The sequence below is a fragment of the Salvia miltiorrhiza genome, chromosome 7 (genome assembly GCF_028751815.1).
Source record: "Salvia miltiorrhiza cultivar Shanhuang (shh) chromosome 7, IMPLAD_Smil_shh, whole genome shotgun sequence".
In the NCBI taxonomy this organism is placed as follows: Eukaryota; Viridiplantae; Streptophyta; class Magnoliopsida; order Lamiales; family Lamiaceae; genus Salvia; species Salvia miltiorrhiza.
The window spans coordinates 14,304,561-14,324,203 of record NC_080393.1 but is presented as its reverse complement, the minus strand read 5'-3'; the positions used below and the strand labels follow the sequence as shown (position 1 = coordinate 14,324,203).

Genomic DNA, 19,643 nt, shown 5'->3' with positions numbered 1-19,643 from the left:
GATCTCAACACTAGCTTCTTTCATCGGGCCATAATTGGGAGACGTAAAAGAAATGAAATTTCTGGTCTTGTTTTTGAGAATCAGTGGATTTCAAACCCGGTTGAAATCAAAGCCAGAATCAGAGATCATTTCGGATCTTTCTTCAAACGACGACAACGCCATTTACCAAACCTTCCTCTTGATCTTATGAAAACGAGGCTTTCGAACGAGGAAAGAGTATGGTTGATTCGGGATTTTGATCTGGACGAGATTAAGACGGCGGTTTGGAGTTGCAGCGGGGATAAGAGTCCGGGTCCAGATGGTTTTAATTTTGTATTTTGGAGAGCAGCATGGCATACCGTCAAAGAGGATTTATTGCAAGTGATGAAGGAATTCCATCAGAACGGGGCTATCCCTAGAGGGTGTAATTCAACATTTGTCGTTCTCATCCCGAAAAAAGAAGGCGCCGAGTCTTTGGAGGAATTCAGACCTATTTCTCTCATTAGTAGTTTATATAAAATCATTGCAAAAGTCCTCGCCGGGAGATTGAAGGAGGTTGTTGGATCAATTATTTCAGAAAAGCAGAGCGCGTTTGTGAAAGGTCGATCTATTCTTGATGGAGTTGTCATCTTGAACGAAGCAGTGACAGAGGCCAAGAAAAGGAAAAAAGGTCGAATTTTCTTCAAAATCGACTTCACCAAAGCTTACGATTCCGTTCAATGGGACTTCTTGGATAGACTGTTGTTGCTCCTGAATTTCGATGATAAGTGGAGGAGTTGGATCAGGGGATGCTTATCTTCAGCGTCCGCAAGTATACTGGTAAATGGGTCGTCTTCGGGTGATTTTAAAATGGAGAGAGGTCTTCGACAAGGCGACCCAATGTCACCGTTTCTGTTTTTAATAGTCGCCGAAGGTCTTAACTCACTCATTGAAAAGGCAACAGAAAAACTGATCGTGGTTCCAGTGTTGATGGGGAGAGACAAGATTCCGATCTCTCATCTGCAATACGCAGATGACACTATCTTTTTTCTTGATGAAGATGAGAGGAATGTGTTGGCCATCAAGAACCTGTTACTGCTCTTCCAGTTCTTGTCGGGGTTGGCGGTTAATTTTAAGAAGAGTTGCATCATGGGAGTGTCGGTGACCGCAGAAAAAATTGTCAGATGGGCAACAATCCTTAGATGCAAGGCGGACGCCTTCCCTTGTAAGTACCTCGGTATTAAGGTGGGTGGCCGAGGGAACTGCATTGGGGACTGGAATTTCCTGGTTGACAAAGTCGCAAAGAAAATTGGAGGATGGAAGAGAAAAACCTTGTCGCTTGCTGGGCGAATTACTCTGATCAAATCGGTGTTGCAAGCCATCCCGGTATTTCAACTTTCTTTCTCCTTTATCCCAAAAACTGTGATTAGTAGGCTTAATTCTCTGTTCTGTAAGTTCCTTTGGGGGGGAAATGGAGAGTCGAGTGGCATTGCTTGGGTCAAATGGAGTGCCCTCTGCTACAAAAAGAGAGAGGGGGGGTTGGGGTTTCGGAATCTGGAATGGTTTAATCAGGTAAGGGTTTTTAAATGGCTTTGGAGATATTTGACGGGGGGTGAAGCTCTTTGGGCTAGGGTGGTTAAATCCATTTATGGTGAGGTGAGCTGGGGGATTGAGGGAGAATGCAGGTTGGAGAATAGGGGTGGGGGAAAGGGATGGTGGACGAGATTAATTGCGAAGAGTGGGGAGAAGGACGAGAAATGGTTCTCTAGTAACATTTCTCGGCGGGTGGGTGATGGGATGAGGATTAGCTTCTGGGACGAGGTGTGGGTTGGGTGTAAACCTTTGAAATTCGTCTTCCCTAGATTATTCAATCTATGTGGTAACAAAAGAGGATGTGTGGGAGAGATGGGATTTTGGGAGAACGGGAACTGGATTTGGGAGATCGGATGGAGAAGGGAGCTGAGAGATAGGGAAAGAGGGATGTGGGAGGAGTTGAGGACTTTTTTCTCTCATATTACTCCTTGTGCAGGGAAGGAAGACGACTGGCAGTGGAAACCCGGCAAAGACGCAGCTTTTTCAACAAAGACGGGTTATGATACCATTGCGGCTTCTAAAAACGGACAGCTGACGGAAACGGGTAGCGACGCAGCTCAAGTTTGGAAGGCTAAGACTCCCCATAAGGCAGCTGTGACAGCATGGAGAGTCTTGCTTAACAGATTGCCTACATGTGATAATTTGCTTAGGAGAAATGTTGCAATTGGTCCCGAAGAGAGATGGTGTAACTCATGTGTGATGCAAGAAGAAACGGCGGAACATATCTTTTTGAATTGCCCCAAAGTTGAGATGGTCTGGGATGGAATTTTTCAATGGCTGGACATTAAAACAGCAAAGCCTAAAGGTATTACTCAACACTTTAAATCCTTTGTCTTTGGCGCTAGAAGGAAGAAAGGGAGAAAACTACTTCTTACTCTTTGGGTTGGGATTGTGTGGCTGATTTGGAAATATAGAAACGAGAGCAGGTTTGAGGGTAGGGTATGGGATGCTAAGAAGCTCGTTTTGGATTTGAAGGGTAGATTATGGAGTTGGAACAAAATAAACCAATTGGTGGATGTCAATGTTCCCTTCTCCTCTTGGTGCTCTTGTGAACATAAACTCGCTTTTCTGTAATACTCTTGGTACCTCTGGTACCTTGGGTTCTCTCTTTTCTTTGCCAATAAAGTTTCTCTTTCACTGATAAAAAAAAAAGACCAGAAGAGCACCTGTTCAATACCCAACTCTTTGATCCAAGAAAGAGCTTCTTTTATTCCCATAGCGTCACATCGATCCTTCCTAGAAAATTGACAGTGCGAGCTATCATAAAAGCTCCAGCCTCACTTGGTAACACCATACCTACCGAGGTAACGTTGGGATTTTGGAGAAAGGCAGCATCGACGTTGCAAGCTAACCACCCTGGCTCCAGATCGTGCCAACCCCTACAAGGATAATGCTACGTCTTCGATTCCAAATAACTTCCAATCTTCCATATACCTTAAACGTTGTAATATGCATTTTCCTAATTACTAACTAACATAAAAAAAAAAAAAATCAATACTTACTCCAAAATACATCATTTTTATATAAATATACAACAAAATATATGAGGAACTCTATTGAAAGAAAACTCGCAAACCTTAAGGATTAAAACCATTTCACTGCTCATAACTGATATGGCAATATCACGTGGGTAGGAGAGTCAATCTAATTTCACTCTAATTAAAAGAATTATCTATTTTATAGAAATTATTGTCATACCATAAATAAAAGAATCTTAACAATTAGAATAGATATTACCTTACCAAAATATATCATAGAATTCACAAACACATTTACAACACAAAAACAAGAATTAATTCATGTCCATCGTCTCATTAAAAAAATGACTTCATGTCCGATATTATTTTGCGTGCATTAAAATGTTATGTATGCATTATTTATTTTAATAAATAAAGAATGTTATTAACATTGACAAATACGAGACTAATCACATAAGCTGTTTTCCTTTTTATTTAAACTAGTTTCATACGTAAGTATACTAGAATTTTAAATATAATGTCTAAATCAATTTCTATTCATATAAAGTCATTATCCCAATTAATTAATTTACCATTTTATAAAATACTAGTCAATTACCTGAAAACGGGATGGACGTAAATCAATTGTTGGTTTTGTGCTGCGGATATATTTGTGAATTTTACAGCATATTCTGTTACGCTAATATCGATTATAATTATTAAATTTACGATAGCTATTAATAAGTTCTATAAAATAGAGTTATTTTAATTAAAATCAAATTTAATTGTCATCAAATCATCAATGTTATTCCAAATCTATTATAATTATTAAGTTGACGATAATGATTATAAATTCCTATAAAATAGAGATTGTCATCAAACCACTGTGTGATGGAAATCACACTTATAAATTAGTAATGTCAACTTTCAAACGCAATTTCAACAAAGAGTAATTACTATCACAACTTCAACATAATAAAAATATGGAAGATAAAACAGTTTTTCAATATTTAAGACATGGAGTAAATCAAAGTTGAGTTATAAATAATTTAAATAATGAAGATAAGTTTAAATAATTTATATGTAATTCACCTTTTCTAGTAGTTGCCAAATCAGACCAGACAATAAGTAAAACTATAAACAAAACAATAGAATATGTTCAAACTACTTTTGTAATTTTAATAAATTCAGGTTAAAAAGCGAAGGCTGCTAAACTGAGTTATTTTTTAAAAACAAAGTCAAAATTAAATACTTCATCCATTCCATTATTCTTGACATATTTCTTTTGAGCAAGAGTATTTAAGAAAATAAAATTATATAATTATAATATAATGTGTAAAAGATGTGCGAACCCATATTATTTGTAATATAAAATTATTAACAAAAAAGAACCAAACGATTAATATTGGGGCAGCCCAATAATGAATAGAAGGAAGCGCACTTAAAAGAAAATAAGGCACTTTTACAGATATGCAAACTTACATTGACAATTTTATATGGAAAACAGAGAAATGTACTTGGTCAAGCAACATAGTCCAAACAAAACAAAAGTTGCGTATCAATAATCCTTGCATTAGGGAGCATAGTTATGTGATAACGACAAGAGAACGGAGAGATAAAAAAACACTAGTTTGTGATACTAACAAAACCATCGAGATGGCGTAGAACACCACCAAGCACCAATCAACTACAATCTCACTTCTTAGCTTTCTTAGCACCCCTGCATCATAATAATGTTGGAGACAGTTAGTCGAAATAGATTGTATATGTAATAAACCAATTACAGTGAAGAGTATATACAAGTCACTTACTGAGCTGGCTGAGATACAGGCACAGGAGCAGCTGCAGCTGGTGGCGGTGCTACTTTCTCACCCGGTCCCTGCATTCATGCACGAAATGTCAATAAGAAAATCGGGATAAAATGTTAGATGCACAATTCCAGATTCATACCACTCGTAGATGCGTGATACATCTACAAAATATACTAACAGCCGGGCACATGTTCCAATCCATGGAGTTAGAAAGACAGGGAAAAAGATATTCAACAAAAAGTTGTACCTGGGCAAGCCTTTCCTCTCTTCTTGCAAACTTTCTTTCCCTGCTAGCTTTGTTCTTAGCTCTCTTAGCCTCAAACTGATCGGACAAGGTCTTCTCCCTAGCCTTCTCAGCCTTAGACTTGTGGATGCTCTCCATGAGAACACGCTTATTCTTGAAAACATTACCCTTGACCTTCATGTACATGTCATGATACATGTGCTTGTCAATCTTCTTGGCCTCCCTATATTTTCTCAGCAAACGTCTCAGCACCCTCATTCTCCTCATCCAAAGAATTTTTGTGGGCAGCCTTGCCTCCCTGGTACCCTTTCTTTTACCTGTAATCATTCAGAAATGATTATTAAATACAAAGCTAAACAATCATGTAAAGTGGGATACACCATATGAATACATTCTAAGAAATCCCTAAACCATAGCATTCAAATCTTAGATATAGGCTTAACCCACATAAAGCATTACTACGCAGGATGACATTGAAAAGACAATGGAAAAAGGTTTTGATTTTTAATCTGAATAATGAATCGAGATAAATCAAAAGTACCAGACCACACCAGACCCTTAATCAACCGCACAGTGATCTGCATACACACACACACACACATCTATATAGAGTGTGGTCCATGAAGAATGCTATATATTGAGAGAATGGAGAATAACAAATAAATCAATAAATTCTACGTATAAACCAGTAAAATTCATGAATAGACGTATCTATTTAATATGTTAAAAAACTAGCCGCCTGTAGGATTTGAGCCCAAATATATAGCATTCTCCATGGAACCTTTATGTCTCTCTCTCTCTCTCTCTCTCTCTCTCTATATATATATATATATATATATATATATATATATAAAGAAGTCAAAGTCTATACCATATCCAGAGTGACGACCCTTCCTCTTGGCCTCTTTCATTCGACGAGCACGGGATCGTGAATGAATCTTGGTGGGCTTCCTGATAATGAATCCATCCTTGACCAGTTTCCTGATGTTTTGTCCTACATCCAAAAGGGAGAACATCAACTATGAATCAAGGCCATAAAATAATCACAACTAAAAATCATTATAGATGCTGACAATTCAAATGCATAGTAGTCAGACCAAAAGACTCAGTAGTAATACTGCAAAAATAGATGACTTGATAGTGATACAATAAAAACTAAAGCAGTAATTTTCATTCAGTGAGATTCTGCTGAGTTTTAGCCATATAATATAGACAGCAAAAATTATGTAACAACAATCCATCTATATACAGAACTAGAGACTTCACTAGTTTGTTTTCTTAATTTGAACATGTTGAAGCATTTTCAGAATTGCATCCAGTAACATACTAATAAACAAATAATGCGCTCTAGGTTAGATACGAAGCATAATTGACCGACATATCAAAAAGGTAAAACAAATATAATGTATACTAAGAAATTAAAACCAATCATCAATCCAAAATTACTTGCAGCAACCAAATGCAAACATATAGACTCTTTATTTAAAACATCCACTGCTTTATACATAAAAAGCTTATTATACAAGCTCAATGAGAAAAAGCTCATCTCAATCTAACACAATCCTAACAAATTGATATCCCTACAGCTATCAATACTCAAATCCAAATTTCCAAAGAAACCTTTTACAGCTAATTCATGGAGCAATAGAAACAAATAGCAGAGATCTCTACCAACCATAGCTACCATCAATTACAAAACCTCACAAAGTGCACGCGCACGTATGAGAAGGACGGAAAGGTTCGAGAGCGTACGAGAGTTAGCCATGGAGATTTCGTTAACTTCATTAGGGTCAAGCCAGACCTTGCCCTTGCCGCACTTGAGCACGCTGGCGGCGAGCCGCTTCTGTAGCTTCAGTGACACCATTTCTGTGTGTCTAGATGAACGAGGCGAGCGAATGGAGGAAAAACGAGTAGAGGAGAAATGCTATTTATACTCCGCTCGATTCTGCCCTTAGGGTTTTTGAGATATGATTGGGCTTTGATTTACGTTTCTCTCTAATTTTTAGTTGGGCTGAAGTTGATGGGCTCCAAGGCTAATAAAGTAATTTTGGTCCTATTTTTATTTATCTGGATTTCAATTATTAATTACGTATGTGGAATATGTGTATTAATAACAATTAAGAAAAAACTTAGTACTAATTACGATATGAGGGGATCGAAGCTAAAGTGTGTAGGAAATTAGGAATCAGCTGACGACAAAAGAGAAACCCAAAAAAGCAAGAAAAAAATTACAGTATGTACTGTGTCTGTTCTTTACTTATCAAAGGTTTTAGATTTTGCCAATTTATAAAAATATAGTAATGATGATATGTTCACGTGTCTGAATTTCAGTCACATTCAAGATGGACATGGCAAGAGCATCTAAGTAGTCCTCACTTTTAGAGAGCCCTTCCTCCGCTAAATTTCATTTCTATGTTCCCTTCAATTTAAATGTATTTATAAATTAAAATAAATATTAAATTTTAAAAACAATTTTTTTATTAATTTTCAATTCAACCATTACAATAACAGGAAAAAAAAAAATAGGAAATGAAAAAGAGCAGCCAACGGGATCTTTTATTAAAAACAAAAAAAATGAAAAATTCACGATATAACGATTGCATTCTCAATTCAGATTTTTTTATTGTTCTTTTTCTTTTTATTCGGCCATGAAGAACATGTGCCTTCTCTCTCTCTCTCTCTCCTTCTGCGCCCGAGTCTCCCCCCGTGTAGTGCCCAGCGAGCTACGATAAGGATACTCTGATCAATTATTAATAGTATATTTTGCTCACACATACAACCATATTTTTTTAAAGGATGTCTTGTTTAAGTTTCAATATATTCTTCACATAGAATTATATAGTTAAATATGACATTATGTGTTCATTAATGAAAATTTGGAGAAATGATTTTCCCTCTCGCCGGTGGTGATTTTCCAAATACTACAACTGAGTTAGACAATGATGAAGTATGGTATTGGTCACAAAGATGTCATTCTCAGCTAATTTTGGTAATTTTTTAATTTTATAGTGTATATTTCTGTGTTTGAAACAGATAAGAGCACATTAGGCAGTTAGTGTCTTTCACATCATATAGCAGGTAATCCTTTTATCAGTAATTACCTAATTTTGTGTTGGGACTTTTCAAGATTTGTAAAACATCATATAAATTTGGATAAAATTGTATTAGGGCCAAAACCCTTAAATTTGATTAATTCAATAGAAAAGAAACGAAAAAAAAAGGGTCGCCACATTATTATTAGAGACAGCTCTGAAATGAAGATGAAAACAGAACGGCAAATACTATTTTCACCTTATCAACGACAGTCAGCAGCAGCTAGAACAAGAAAGCTCGTTACGTTCAATAATGTGGACCTCCACCACCCCAACCATCTTGTTGACGGTGGTGGATTCAGTGCCTTTGCAGAAGACAATAAAATACGAGATTGAAACACGATGATCGAAAATTAGAGTGTTGAAACTGCCACAGATGTGAATGGACACTGTGCTCATCTACCAATCCCTTTACAAGTATACTGTGTTTTTCACTACTGTACTAACTCTCTTCTTTCTATATACAGATTTCGCTAGCATTTATACTGGTTTTTATTTGATTATAGGGTTCAAAAGAATTTGTGAACTAGAAGCTGAATATTCCCATACCAAAAGGCAAAACTCATTTCTCTTGTGACAAAACTTAATCCCAACTATTAGCAGCTGAGTGAACCAACCATACCGATATATTTAACACTCCAGAAACTGGCGATTCTCCGATGAGCTCAGCCAGCTGCAACCGGTTGACCATCCCAAAACACCAAGGATTAGATCCACCTTCGAGCAAACATTGGCCTGGGACGAGGAAAAATACGTGAAGTGTTAGTTTAGTATCAAGTGCGGAAACAACCCGATGGGCATATTTAGATTTTGGGATGTGTACCAAATCGTCCAAGCTTGCTTCGACCTGAAACAACATGACACCCATTCCCTTCCTTCGATCAATTTCAGCCTGCCAATGTTATATAACATGTCATAAGAGATGGATTTTGTAAAAGAGACCATATAGTTAAGTAATGGGACAAGTTATTATTAAATCTAAACTCACAGCACAAGAACATATAGCAATGCCTCCAGCTGCAAGTGCTGATGTGACATCTGCCATCATGCCTGAGTATTAATGCACATCAGAATTCGAGCAAAACTAAGAAGAACAATTACTTAATATGTTTAATGGTGAGTGCAGGAAAGCAATTCAAAAATCAATTATGATCCAACACGAGTGGTTCACAAGAAAAGTCGAGTAGCATAACCAACCATTGGAAATTACCTTTACGGTCTATGCAGACTATGGACAGCCACTGGATAGAGTTTCCCTCGAGGTTGTGCCAAGACATAATCTTGCTAGCTTGCCATACCTCTAGACCCGGTAACACTTCTCTGTACAGAGGAATATTGGCAAGAATCATCTTCGCAACACCATTTCCTTGAGATAGCACCTCTCCTTTGGTCTTCAAACTCACATGCTGCATATTCTTGTTGTGCTTCCCGTTAACAGTTGGAATCTGAATGTTCCCCTTGTCAAATTGGAATATATCTTGACTATTTGCTTTTGAAGATGCTATTTGCATGACATTCCTCAATATTTTCTGCCACGTATGTTTAGCCCCCTCAGAGTGATTTATTACTGGTTCCTCTTTGCTCTCCTCTTCAGATTCAGCAACAAATTCCTCCACAGAATCAGCAGTTATTTCAGTTGCTGATAGTGCAGCTTGCTCTCTCAGAAACTGCTACAGGGGATAGGTAATAGAGTTAACAATTTGAGGTCTAAGCACGCGCACGGGCACGTGCGCATGTGTGTGTGAGAGAGTGAGAGAGGCAGATAGCAGAGAGGGAGTATAATTCTAATTAAAATAAGAGTGGCTCCAAAAGTAACATACTTTCATTATCTTGTGTCGAGCACTTCGTGTTTTTGCATATTGGAGCCACTGCTTGTGTCTCTGAAAGGCAGATTTATTTGAGAGCCCCTGAAACGGAACTTGCATCAATATGCAGGATAAAGCTCGTACTATATCCTATTGTGGTTAATGCAATAAGATATAAGGTGATTCCAGAATGAGAATGAAAAGCGGTTGCCAGGGACAGGCGCAACTTAACGAGACAAAAATATGCACAGTTGTTTCAGCGTTTCAGGGGAAGAAGAAGATACACGACAATCACACTTCTCTTAACTGATAGTACTTAATATCATAGCTCCTCATAAATGATGTGCATGATATCATACGGTGACATTTAATAGGGGAAGAATAGCCAGATATAGATGGGGGTAAGAACAAGTTGAAATTCAAAAGAACTCACATTATATGTTATGATCTCCACTACTTCAGCGTTCACAAGCATATGTGTTGGGGAGACAAGATTGCCATTAACCTGGAAATAGAGAACTTCTGACAATGAGACAAGATTTAAGAGGAGTCTCAAATGGATAAAAGTGAAATGTTCATACAGCACAGAATCAGCAATTCAGAAAATACCTTTGCAGCAACCATTTTGTTTCCAATTTCAGTGTGGATCATATATGCATAATCAATTACTGTCGCCCCTTTAGGCAGATTCTTGATCTGTTGACGGGAAAAATATATAAGCACTAATAACAGATGTATTACAACAGAACTAATTATAATATTCTTGCCTCTCCCCTAGGTGTAAATACAAAGACACGACTGCCGAGAAGATCCCTGGTGACCGTGTCAACAAACTCCCTAGAGCTCATGTTTCCAACAAATTCTTCCTGCCACTCCCTAATTGCATTTAGCCAGCTTATCTAAGAGGAAAATAAAAATCAATTGTTCATATAATTAGTAAATTAATCAAGGATGATAACTAGAAATTCCTATATGGATTTACATGTAAGAAAGTAAGAGTACTATACCCTGAGAGCAATATTAGCATTGTTAAGGCAGACTGTTTTCCCTCTGGACGTTCTGCCACTCGGCATAGCATGTCCAACCAAGCCATTCACAAAACCTTTGCCACTATAATGCGCAGCAATCCCTCTTTCAGCAATCAAATCCATCTCTTCCGTCCTAATCTGCCAACCACAAGTAAGATCGATGTTAACAAGAATCTGAAGATACACATATGCAGTGCTATTCCATCATTCCATGGCATATAACAATGTTCTATAAAGCTTAATAATTCAAGAGAGAGAAGCAAAGGAAAGTGATAACAGAATATTTTCAACACATAATGTCAAACCTGAACTTCCAGCCTGAACATGCTTTCATAAAGAAAGGGAATCACTGTAGTATGAAGACTCTGATAGCCATTAGGCTTTGGAGTGGCAATATAATCCTTCATCTGTTACAAAAGGAGAGGTTAAGGACATATCCATCTGCCGAGAGAGGAATATAATTAAAACTAAGACTGTAATAGCAGTTTGATATTACATACAGCTCGAGGGATTGGTGTCCAAATTCCATGGACGAGTCCAAGCACATGGTAGCATATCTGTAGCATGTATTGAAGTCAGTAAAAATATTAATTTAACATACATAGAAGAATAAAGATAACCTCACCTGTTGTGCATTACACAAGGGCCCAACTCCTACGCATGGCTTTGGTTTTATAATAATTCGAAGCTGGAGTTCAAGAAACTTACATGTAAGAAACAGCAGTGCATTGACAAATTAGCAAGGTGAAAAAATTCCATAACCTTATACCTGAGCGATCTGATTAACTTCATTTATTGAGCTTTTAGATTTAAGAACGGCTTTATAAATGCTGCATATCACAGAAATACAGTAAAACATCTCAACTGCCACATTAATTTCTGTTTAATTGGCAGGATCAATAAGCAATTTGTTATTCTGCCCAGGTTTCGCATAATAGACAAGAATGACTATTCTGAACAGTGAGTAGATACTAACTAGAAACACTGTATGGCCGAGTGTTGAATCTAATATGAACAGAAAAAAATCTATAAATTACCTGTAAGGCTCCTTGCACACAGGTCGAACCTCAGTTTTCACAGTCAGAAGGTCTAAGAATTGATCGTCTTCAATCCTTTTCATCAAAATTTGGTTTGCCTAATGGAATGAGGAAAAACCATGAGCAGGTGATAAACTAATTCTGAAAAAGTTGCATGAGTAAAAGCAGAGCCGGATCAGTGCGCAAAGAAAACGTTGCAGCACAGCATAGCAAGCCTGAATTACACACTTATGAGCTGAAAAATCCCAGTCGAGTCACAGAATAAGCACCTCTTTGAGGTCTTTTTCATGTTCTCTATAAAGTTCTGCAACTCTTCTCTTGACCTTCGGATAATCTTCAGGGTTTGTGTACATAAATGCAAGATTTTCAAGTTCAGACTGCAAGAAGGAACTTGAGAATGAGCAGAAAAATCCAGACACATAACAACACACGAAGAGCACTTCCTCAAACAATGGCAAGTTACCACATATAAGGCAAACAATTATTTCTAGTACCGAGAAATTGTACACTAGCGATAGAATAACATAATCCAACAAAGGGGAGAAAATTGACGATGTAGCAAGAACAATATTTCAGAGTGCTTATAGATAAATAACTGAATTAAGTTTTGCTTTAAGACTTCCAATCACTCAATTATGCTACCAGAAACACACAAAATGGTATAGATTTACAGGCCAACAATCAAGTACTTGTGCATCTTTTACAGAGTTCAAATCTGGCGCAAAACATTGGACATTAAAAAATGAATGGACTGCAAGGGGAGTAGAAGTCATTAAAAAAGATATATGACAATAAGGTGCTTGCACACACTTCTGCACTTTCAATGAACAAGGTATACAATTTTTGACCTTCAAGCATTAAAGTGCAGATTGATAGGTCTGACGCCATATAAATAGTTGACCATCCAGGAGAAGACATCTTAGCAGACATAAGACAACTGGATGCAAAGCTCATTAATCACCATGAACTAAACTGAACCGGAATAATTATTAGCAAATCAAATTATAAAAGGCCAAAGCTGATTCCCTATCACTAGCTATACATTCAAACTTTATTCTAATAGAACAAGACAAATATAATCTTGAAAGCATCTCTGTCCCCTCTTCAATATTAAAGAATACAATTCAACCTACTCAAACACTGCATCTTTAATTTGACATTGAATACAAATTGCAACATGTATGATGACACTATATGGCCAAAAAAGGAGCAAATTGCTAACCTTTATTTGGTAAATTCCAAGCAGTTTTGCCAGAGGAGCAAAAACCTGCAGTGTTTCCATAGCAATGCTTGCCTGCAGAAAATACTCAATATCAAGAAATTGGATAATATGCAATTTGGCATAAATATAACTGAACCATACAAACCTGCTTATGTGGAGGCATGTGTGCAAGAGTCCGCATGTTGTGTAATCTGTCAGCCAATTTGACAATTATAACACGGACCTGATACACCATTACTCCAATCATCGAACGCTATCATGAATATAATCACTAAATATGTTTTATAAGTCCATAACTTACCTCTTCAGTCATGGCCAGAAACATCTGACGGAGGTCATCTGCTTTCACATCTTGAACAGAAAGATTCTCATTCTTTGACTTGAGTTTCCCTAGTTTAGATACCTGGAACATCAATAACTCACAAGTAAAAAATGCTCAACTATGGAGCCAGCTTAAAACAGCACTTAGTTTGATGAATTTCACATTACTTTTTTGTCCTCTACCATAAGGTGACATAATTGACAAGACTTGGTCTAAAAGGCATGAAAACAATGATAAAATAGTATTGCACAGAGCTACCTTCGTTTCCCCTTCCACAATGTGACGAACAGTTGCGCCAAAAGCTTTCTCTATACTTTCAAAAGTAACGACATTTGTGTCTTCCACTGTATCATGTAAAAGACCAGCAGCAATAGACTCCCAATCCAGTTCCTGGAATATCAATTGCAAGTGAGTGATAGATTCCATTCAGAGAAACTGTCAATATCTGAAATGAATCCAATAAGCTAAATTAAATCATTAAATCAACAAGACTAAGAACAAAGATATAGCACAACTCACTAGTTCACCGAGAATTTGAGCAACTGCCACTGGATGTATAATAAAGGGCTCCCCACTGCGCCTTCTTTGACCATCATGTGCCTCAAAAGCCAACTATAAAACGAGATGAATACCAAAAGGAGGGGGTTGGGGAAAAGAAAAGACATGCAGGTAAGTCGAACAGTATTTTGAAATAACATCAGATAGTACGCAGGCCCAAGTAAAACAAAATAACTTGAGAAGATTGATAGAAACTTACATTCAGGGCCTTGCGAACCAAACCCAATTCCTTTGGGGATAGATATGAGATGACAGGTTTAAGATCCTGAGAGTAAAAACAATCAACATCTCCGCGTTGCAAGTAAAATTATAAATTTATAATGCTTAGCAGTATGACTTCATTTACATTAAACAAATCTTTCAAGCATAAACATCTGCAGGAGTTCCAGCTACAGGTGAGACAAGCACACCTCACCTTTAACTAGAATTTGTTTGACCAATCGCTTCTATTTTGCAACTGCTTCGTATTTGCCAATAATATGTGGCGATTTAGCTCATTACAAAGTTCAGACTAATTTCTATATAGAGTTATGTTGTCATGCTCCAACCATAAGCATTGTAACTTAGAGGTCTTTCTCACCTTTATAAGGTTGAGAGACCAGAGATCAATCCCAACAAGTCACCCACTCCGAACTCCCAAAAGAAGAAGCAGAAGTTACCTACTCCCACCAAAGTGTCGCCTCAGAAGGGTTTAAAAGATCTAATCCATCCTTTATTCATTGACTTTCTGGAAGTTCTACTTGCAGATCTTTTAAAGTGCAATTCATATTTCTCTCTGTCTTTGTGTCATGTTCTACTACTAAGTGAACTCCTTAAATTACAATAACCAGCTTAAAGGAAAAAAAATAACTTTTATTCCAGTTACCTCCCATAAGCTGTCTGGAGACACCTCATAACGTTCTGAAGAAGATGGAGAACAATGTAACTTCCATTTGTTGCGAACAGAATGTCTGGTACTTGCTTCGTCAAGTTTCTGCAAACTGGAAAGACTGGAGGTCTCATATAAGCACCATTCTCCCCAGTTATGAACTTCGCATCTCTGACAAAAGAATAACGAGTGGATGTCCGTCAGTAACAGAAGAAAGTCCATTCCCCTTTATTGGAGGAAAGTGTAAAATAAAGTATCTACACAAGAATAGAACATTTTAATTCTTTCGTGGAATACATAATTACAGATCCTTCCGATAATTATATTCTACCCCAAAAATGACACGTGGTGAAAACCGTTAGTTACTCTAAATCCTCTTGTACACTTTCCTGGCGTAATATTAGCATTTGCAGCAACATCTACAACTGAAAGAAAATCTAGGAAGTTCAAAGGGAAACATAATTCACCTAACTTAATGCGTCCCAGCATTACCTATATGTAATCATGAATATCACAGAAAATCCCATCAAAAGAACATCCTCAAATTTTACTCACACATCGGATGCTATTTCTTCTCACAGTTCTTCCACAAGCCTGAGGAGGATGCGCAGTGCTAGCAAGAAATCCAGTCAGCACCCTCGGAGCTTTTGAAGCACACGATAACATGCTGCAATCAAATCTTCCAGCCACGTCCCCCTTCCACAACTTGCATATATTCACACATTCGATAGAAACTGCCCAAAAAATAATCACCAAAAGCAGAACACTCACATAAACCCTTCGACCAAACCAAATTCAAAACATATCATCCGTACTTCCAATAAACTCCTCTAAACCAATAAACTTAAAAACCGAGAAATTAAGTGAAGAACAATATTTCCGCACAGCTCACCTTCCCACTCAAAAGAAACGATACCAAAACCTCCAATTAAAGCAGCAAACACATATTCCACCACTCAACCAATTCAAAAAACGACAAACCAAACAATAACTCACTCACCTAAAATATCGCAGTAAAACAACACCACCTTTCACCAAACCAACAGAAAAATAATCAATAATCGACAAAATACCTGACATTGAAGAAGGCGATATCATTTCTAATCCGAAGCATCGGCGAGGAGGAACTAGGCATTGAAACAGAAACCCGACCACAACTCCTCAACACAAACCACGAAAGCTGAATTCCTAGCTGAATTGATACAACACACAAACTGAGTTTTCATCAGCACAGACACACACAAAAAATAGTATTCCCCTTCCAAAAACCTAGCAAATTCTCCAAATTAAGAAAGAGTTAGAGAGGATTTAGATGGAAATAAGGTAGTGAAGAAAATAGTCAGATAATCAAGAGAGAGAAAGAGCGAAGAGGAGAGAGGGAGGGGGATAGAATGGAGTTTTAGTCGAGGCCACACAAATGCCGTATGATAAAAGATAATTTGTCTTCAATTTTTTTCCCCCATTAGGATTTCTATCGTGATTTATTTATTAGCATCTCTCTTTCTAATTTCATCTCTACAAATTTAATTCCGCATAGTAAAATTTGCCTTCCTATTTCAACTTCTTCTTCTTTTTTTGTAAGTAAACTGCTGAAAACGAAACGTGAAAATTAAAATATAAACTTATTTCAATTTCGTTATTACATAAATATATGACACCTTCAAATTTCTATGTCGATGCTGTTTATAATGAAGTGCGAATTACACGAATTAATTATGATTTTCTCTTATGTCAAATTTACAACTCAATCATAAATTTAGACATTGCGCATTAACTTTGATTTTGTATATAGACTATTCTTACCTTATAGTTCGTGTTTTTTTCCTCTTGTTCGCCTGTTAAATTGTAGAAATTTGCTACGAGATTTTTTCATAAGCACTATAAATAGTAAACATTCATTATTGAGATCAAAACTCACAAATTTCCAATCCACGAAATATCTCATAAATTTCATTTTTTTTTCCTTTATCATGGTATCATACTTAAAAGGAATTCTTTTATCTCTATTTTTTACTTTATTTTTTAAAGTTTTGAGGTTGTTTTAAGTTTTTAATTATTTAGTTTTATGTTAGGTGGAAGAATTGGGTGTGATTGACTTAAGTGGATGTGTTGATTCTGCTTTAGTGATATGAATATATGATGTTCCGTCAAATTACACGTGGAATAAAAGGCTGATGAGTAAAATATAGTGCATGGGATTTTTTTCGGTTTGGAGACGAAGCATTTTCATTAGTTTATTTTAGGGGTTTTGGCAAAAAAAAGTATAAAAATATTTTAAAATTGTAATTTTAACATGATATTTAAAATACAAGAAATTAAATTATTATTATTTTCATTTTTTATAATTTAATTGACTCAATTTATTTCGGTTGTTAGATTGTTGATTTGGAGTTTATAAGAATTAATTTGTCACGTAATATTCATGTTATAATATCGTTTGCAATAAAATTGTTGAATATTTGAGATTATGGTTTAGATAAAACATACATTTCCTTTATAATTTGGGGAAAAAATTAATTGAAATTGTACGAAATGGCAACGGCTTAGGCCTCACAAAAAATAAATCATCTTTACTAATTCACGTAAGCTCCAAAAATTGAAGGGATTGAAAAAATTAAAAATATACTGTCACACTTTAAAATCACGTTAAGAATATAATTTTGAAATACTTAGTAATTTTATTTGTCAAAATTCTTCTATTTTACTATACCATAATAACGAGAGTCTAACTTTATAATTAAATAATGGAGTAGTGTTAATCTTTATATTCCCATCTATTATGTCACAAAAATATATTTTACGATCTTTTAAAGTTATCACATAATTATATTACGACCATCTTTTTAATTGGAAGAAAAGTTTAATGGTTATAATCTCGATTGAGGAATATAGGTGATCCTATAAGTAACGATTATTTTTATGTGCGCTATGACGTACGTAAATTGAATTACTATGGATCCTTTAAATAAACTGCCATTTGCTCTCGAGCAATATGCACACACGAGAAACGTTATTATATTTATATATTTATATAAAATTAATTTTAATTAAATATATTTGAATTGAATATTAAAAAAAATAATAATAAAAATTAATACTTATGAAGAGATAAAATAAAAAAATAGTAATTAAATTAGATTTATTCAAGAAAGATGAAAGAGAAGAGGGAATGTTTTTAATTTTAATCTATAGATAAATAAATACTATAATTTTTACATTTTAAATTGAATATTTAAATAATATATCAAATTGAAGCTCTTATCATGATCTTTAATTTGATATACATATTAAATATTTTATAATTAGTCGAATTTTATAATTTTAGAAAGAAATAAAATAAGAAAATAAGAAGATAAATAAAAAGAAAATCAAAAGGAAAAATATAATTTACAAATAAACCTTCAATTTTATTATAACTATAAAATTGCCACTCAATTTTGAAATTGATTTCAAATTGAAATATTGGTTGTTTATAATGACTATTCATTATTTTCATTTATCGTGAAAAATAGCATTTTCATTAGATCTCAACTATATATATATTAGAAGATCAATACTGATAAATATTGAGAGATAATTAAACATAAATTTTCCTTTTTAAGTATTTATTATATAGACTATTGCTCATTGTATAATATATTATTGTAATCAAAAGTTTATATTATCAAATACATAAAAAATATTGATATTGCACTACGAAAGGAAAAGTTTATAAATGCTCTCATCTATATACACATATATGGTTGGATTCCGGTAGTATCATGTGACTATATCCATATGGTATCAAATCTAGACCATATATTTTGTTCATGTGGCACGCTAAGAACGCGATACGTAGCAGAAAGCTTCCAAAGCGTTTAAAGGCAAAATACACATAGGATAAAATTGAAAGAAAAAAAAAAGCAGATATTACAATATATATATATATATATATATATATATATATATATATATATATATTATTTTTTTCAAGCTAACATGTTTTTCATGCATAATTTTGCACACAAAACTGCATGCATTTTTGGCATGGTTTAGGGGGTTAGGGGTGGGGCCTGGGGGGTCAGCGGCGAGAGCTAGCTATCTGATTGATCGCCAAATACAATGCATTTTTTTTATACAATGTTATGCATTTTTGCGTGCAACTTATGCATGAAAAATATATCATCTTTTATTGGTTTATTCTCATTTTTCACGAATATTGGTTTATTTATAGTATATATATATAGGGTTAAGTTTTACAGATTGAGAAAATTATTTTTCATGAAAAATTAGAATAATGAGCAAATCAATAAATTATATGAATAAACTCGGAAGACTCCTTCCTATATCAACGTGAAATAGGTTATCCCTCCTCCCAACTGGATTAAAGTTAATAACGACAACTCCATTCATAGGGTTCTGGGTGCGATGCATTGTGGGGGGGGGGTCATTCACAACGCCTTCAATGAGGTGTTAGGCTGCTTTTATTTCTCGGGTGGTCTTGGGGTTGCATTTGAGGCTGAGATTTTCGCGTTCATCGTCGCTTTGGAGCGAGCTTCGAATAGGGGTGGAAACATATCTGGATTGAATCGAATTCCATGTGTACATCGTTCATATTCTCGGTTCGAAATTCAAGATGGTCCTTTGGCGTTTTAATAGTCGTTGGTGG

At 35.6% G+C, this 19,643-nt stretch overlaps 3 protein-coding genes across 6 annotated transcripts; 1 reads left to right on the top strand and 2 right to left on the bottom strand.

Moving 5' to 3' along the window:
• Nucleotides 1-1,112: 1,112 nt before the first annotated feature.
• On the top strand, nt 1,113-2,640 carry LOC130995388 (uncharacterized). The gene is made up of 2 exons (XM_057920657.1): nt 1,113-1,344; nt 1,988-2,640. Exons 1-2 carry the CDS (start codon nt 1,275-1,277, stop codon nt 2,623-2,625), a joined length of 708 nt encoding a protein of 235 aa, XP_057776640.1. The 5' UTR covers nt 1,113-1,274; the 3' UTR covers nt 2,626-2,640.
• Nucleotides 2,641-4,449: 1,809 nt separating this feature from the next.
• LOC130995386 (60S ribosomal protein L19-1-like) lies at nt 4,450-7,066 on the bottom strand. 2 transcript variants are annotated; one of them, XM_057920656.1, is made up of 5 exons: nt 6,816-7,066; nt 5,935-6,057; nt 5,067-5,380; nt 4,820-4,887; nt 4,450-4,728 (listed from the first exon to the last, which is right to left on the bottom strand). In XM_057920656.1, exons 1-5 carry the CDS (start codon nt 6,925-6,927, stop codon nt 4,704-4,706), a joined length of 642 nt encoding a protein of 213 aa, XP_057776639.1. In that variant the 5' UTR covers nt 6,928-7,066; the 3' UTR covers nt 4,450-4,703. The 2 variants fall into 2 exon arrangements, with proteins under 2 accessions (XP_057776639.1, XP_057776638.1); XM_057920655.1 differs by having other exon boundaries at nt 4,450-5,380; nt 6,816-7,031.
• Nucleotides 7,067-8,498: 1,432 nt separating this feature from the next.
• Nucleotides 8,499-16,477, bottom strand: LOC130995385 (putative GTP diphosphokinase RSH1, chloroplastic). Of its 3 annotated transcripts, none has more exons than XM_057920653.1 (24): nt 16,069-16,477; nt 15,551-15,729; nt 14,993-15,166; nt 14,327-14,392; nt 14,089-14,181; nt 13,828-13,959; nt 13,549-13,650; nt 13,393-13,470; nt 13,248-13,319; nt 12,295-12,402; nt 12,026-12,123; nt 11,758-11,818; nt 11,614-11,676; nt 11,489-11,545; nt 11,294-11,395; nt 10,968-11,126; nt 10,728-10,859; nt 10,570-10,656; nt 10,394-10,465; nt 9,976-10,062; nt 9,366-9,825; nt 9,144-9,205; nt 8,979-9,047; nt 8,499-8,890 (listed from the first exon to the last, which is right to left on the bottom strand). In XM_057920653.1, exons 1-24 carry the CDS (start codon nt 16,091-16,093, stop codon nt 8,786-8,788), a joined length of 2,643 nt encoding a protein of 880 aa, XP_057776636.1. In that variant the 5' UTR covers nt 16,094-16,477; the 3' UTR covers nt 8,499-8,785. The 3 variants fall into 3 exon arrangements, with proteins under 3 accessions (XP_057776636.1, XP_057776637.1, XP_057776635.1); XM_057920654.1 differs by having other exon boundaries at nt 9,366-9,822; XM_057920652.1 differs by having other exon boundaries at nt 8,499-9,047.
• Nucleotides 16,478-19,643: the final 3,166 nt, after the last annotated feature.

What these genes read in the sequence shown, in the direction of transcription:
- LOC130995388 (XM_057920657.1), top strand. Translation starts at nt 1,275, where the DNA reads ATGGAAGAGAAAAACCTTGTCGCTTGCTGGGCGAATTACTCTGATCAA. An exon ending in CGGTGTTGCAAGCCATCCCG is followed by an intron (nt 1,345 to 1,987) that starts GTATTTCAACTT and finishes CTCCTTGTGCAG; the next exon opens with GGAAGGAAGACGACTGGCAG.
- LOC130995385 (XM_057920652.1), bottom strand. Translation starts at nt 16,093, where the DNA reads ATGATATCGCCTTCTTCAATGTCAG. An exon ending in GTGTGCAAGGAGCCTTACAG is followed by an intron (nt 11,819 to 12,025) that starts GTAATTTATAGA and finishes TGTGATATGCAG; the next exon opens with CATTTATAAAGCCGTTCTTA. An exon ending in AAGTTAATCAGATCGCTCAG is followed by an intron (nt 11,677 to 11,757) that starts GTATAAGGTTAT and finishes CTTGAACTCCAG; the next exon opens with CTTCGAATTATTATAAAACC.
- LOC130995386 (XM_057920655.1), bottom strand. Translation starts at nt 6,927, where the DNA reads ATGGTGTCACTGAAGCTACAGAAGCGGCTCGCCGCCAGCGTGCTCAAG. An exon ending in AATCTCCATGGCTAACTCTC is followed by an intron (nt 6,058 to 6,815) that starts GTACGCTCTCGA and finishes TTTTGGATGTAG; the next exon opens with GACAAAACATCAGGAAACTG. An exon ending in GGGTCGTCACTCTGGATATG is followed by an intron (nt 5,381 to 5,934) that starts GTATAGACTTTG and finishes GAATGATTACAG; the next exon opens with GTAAAAGAAAGGGTACCAGG.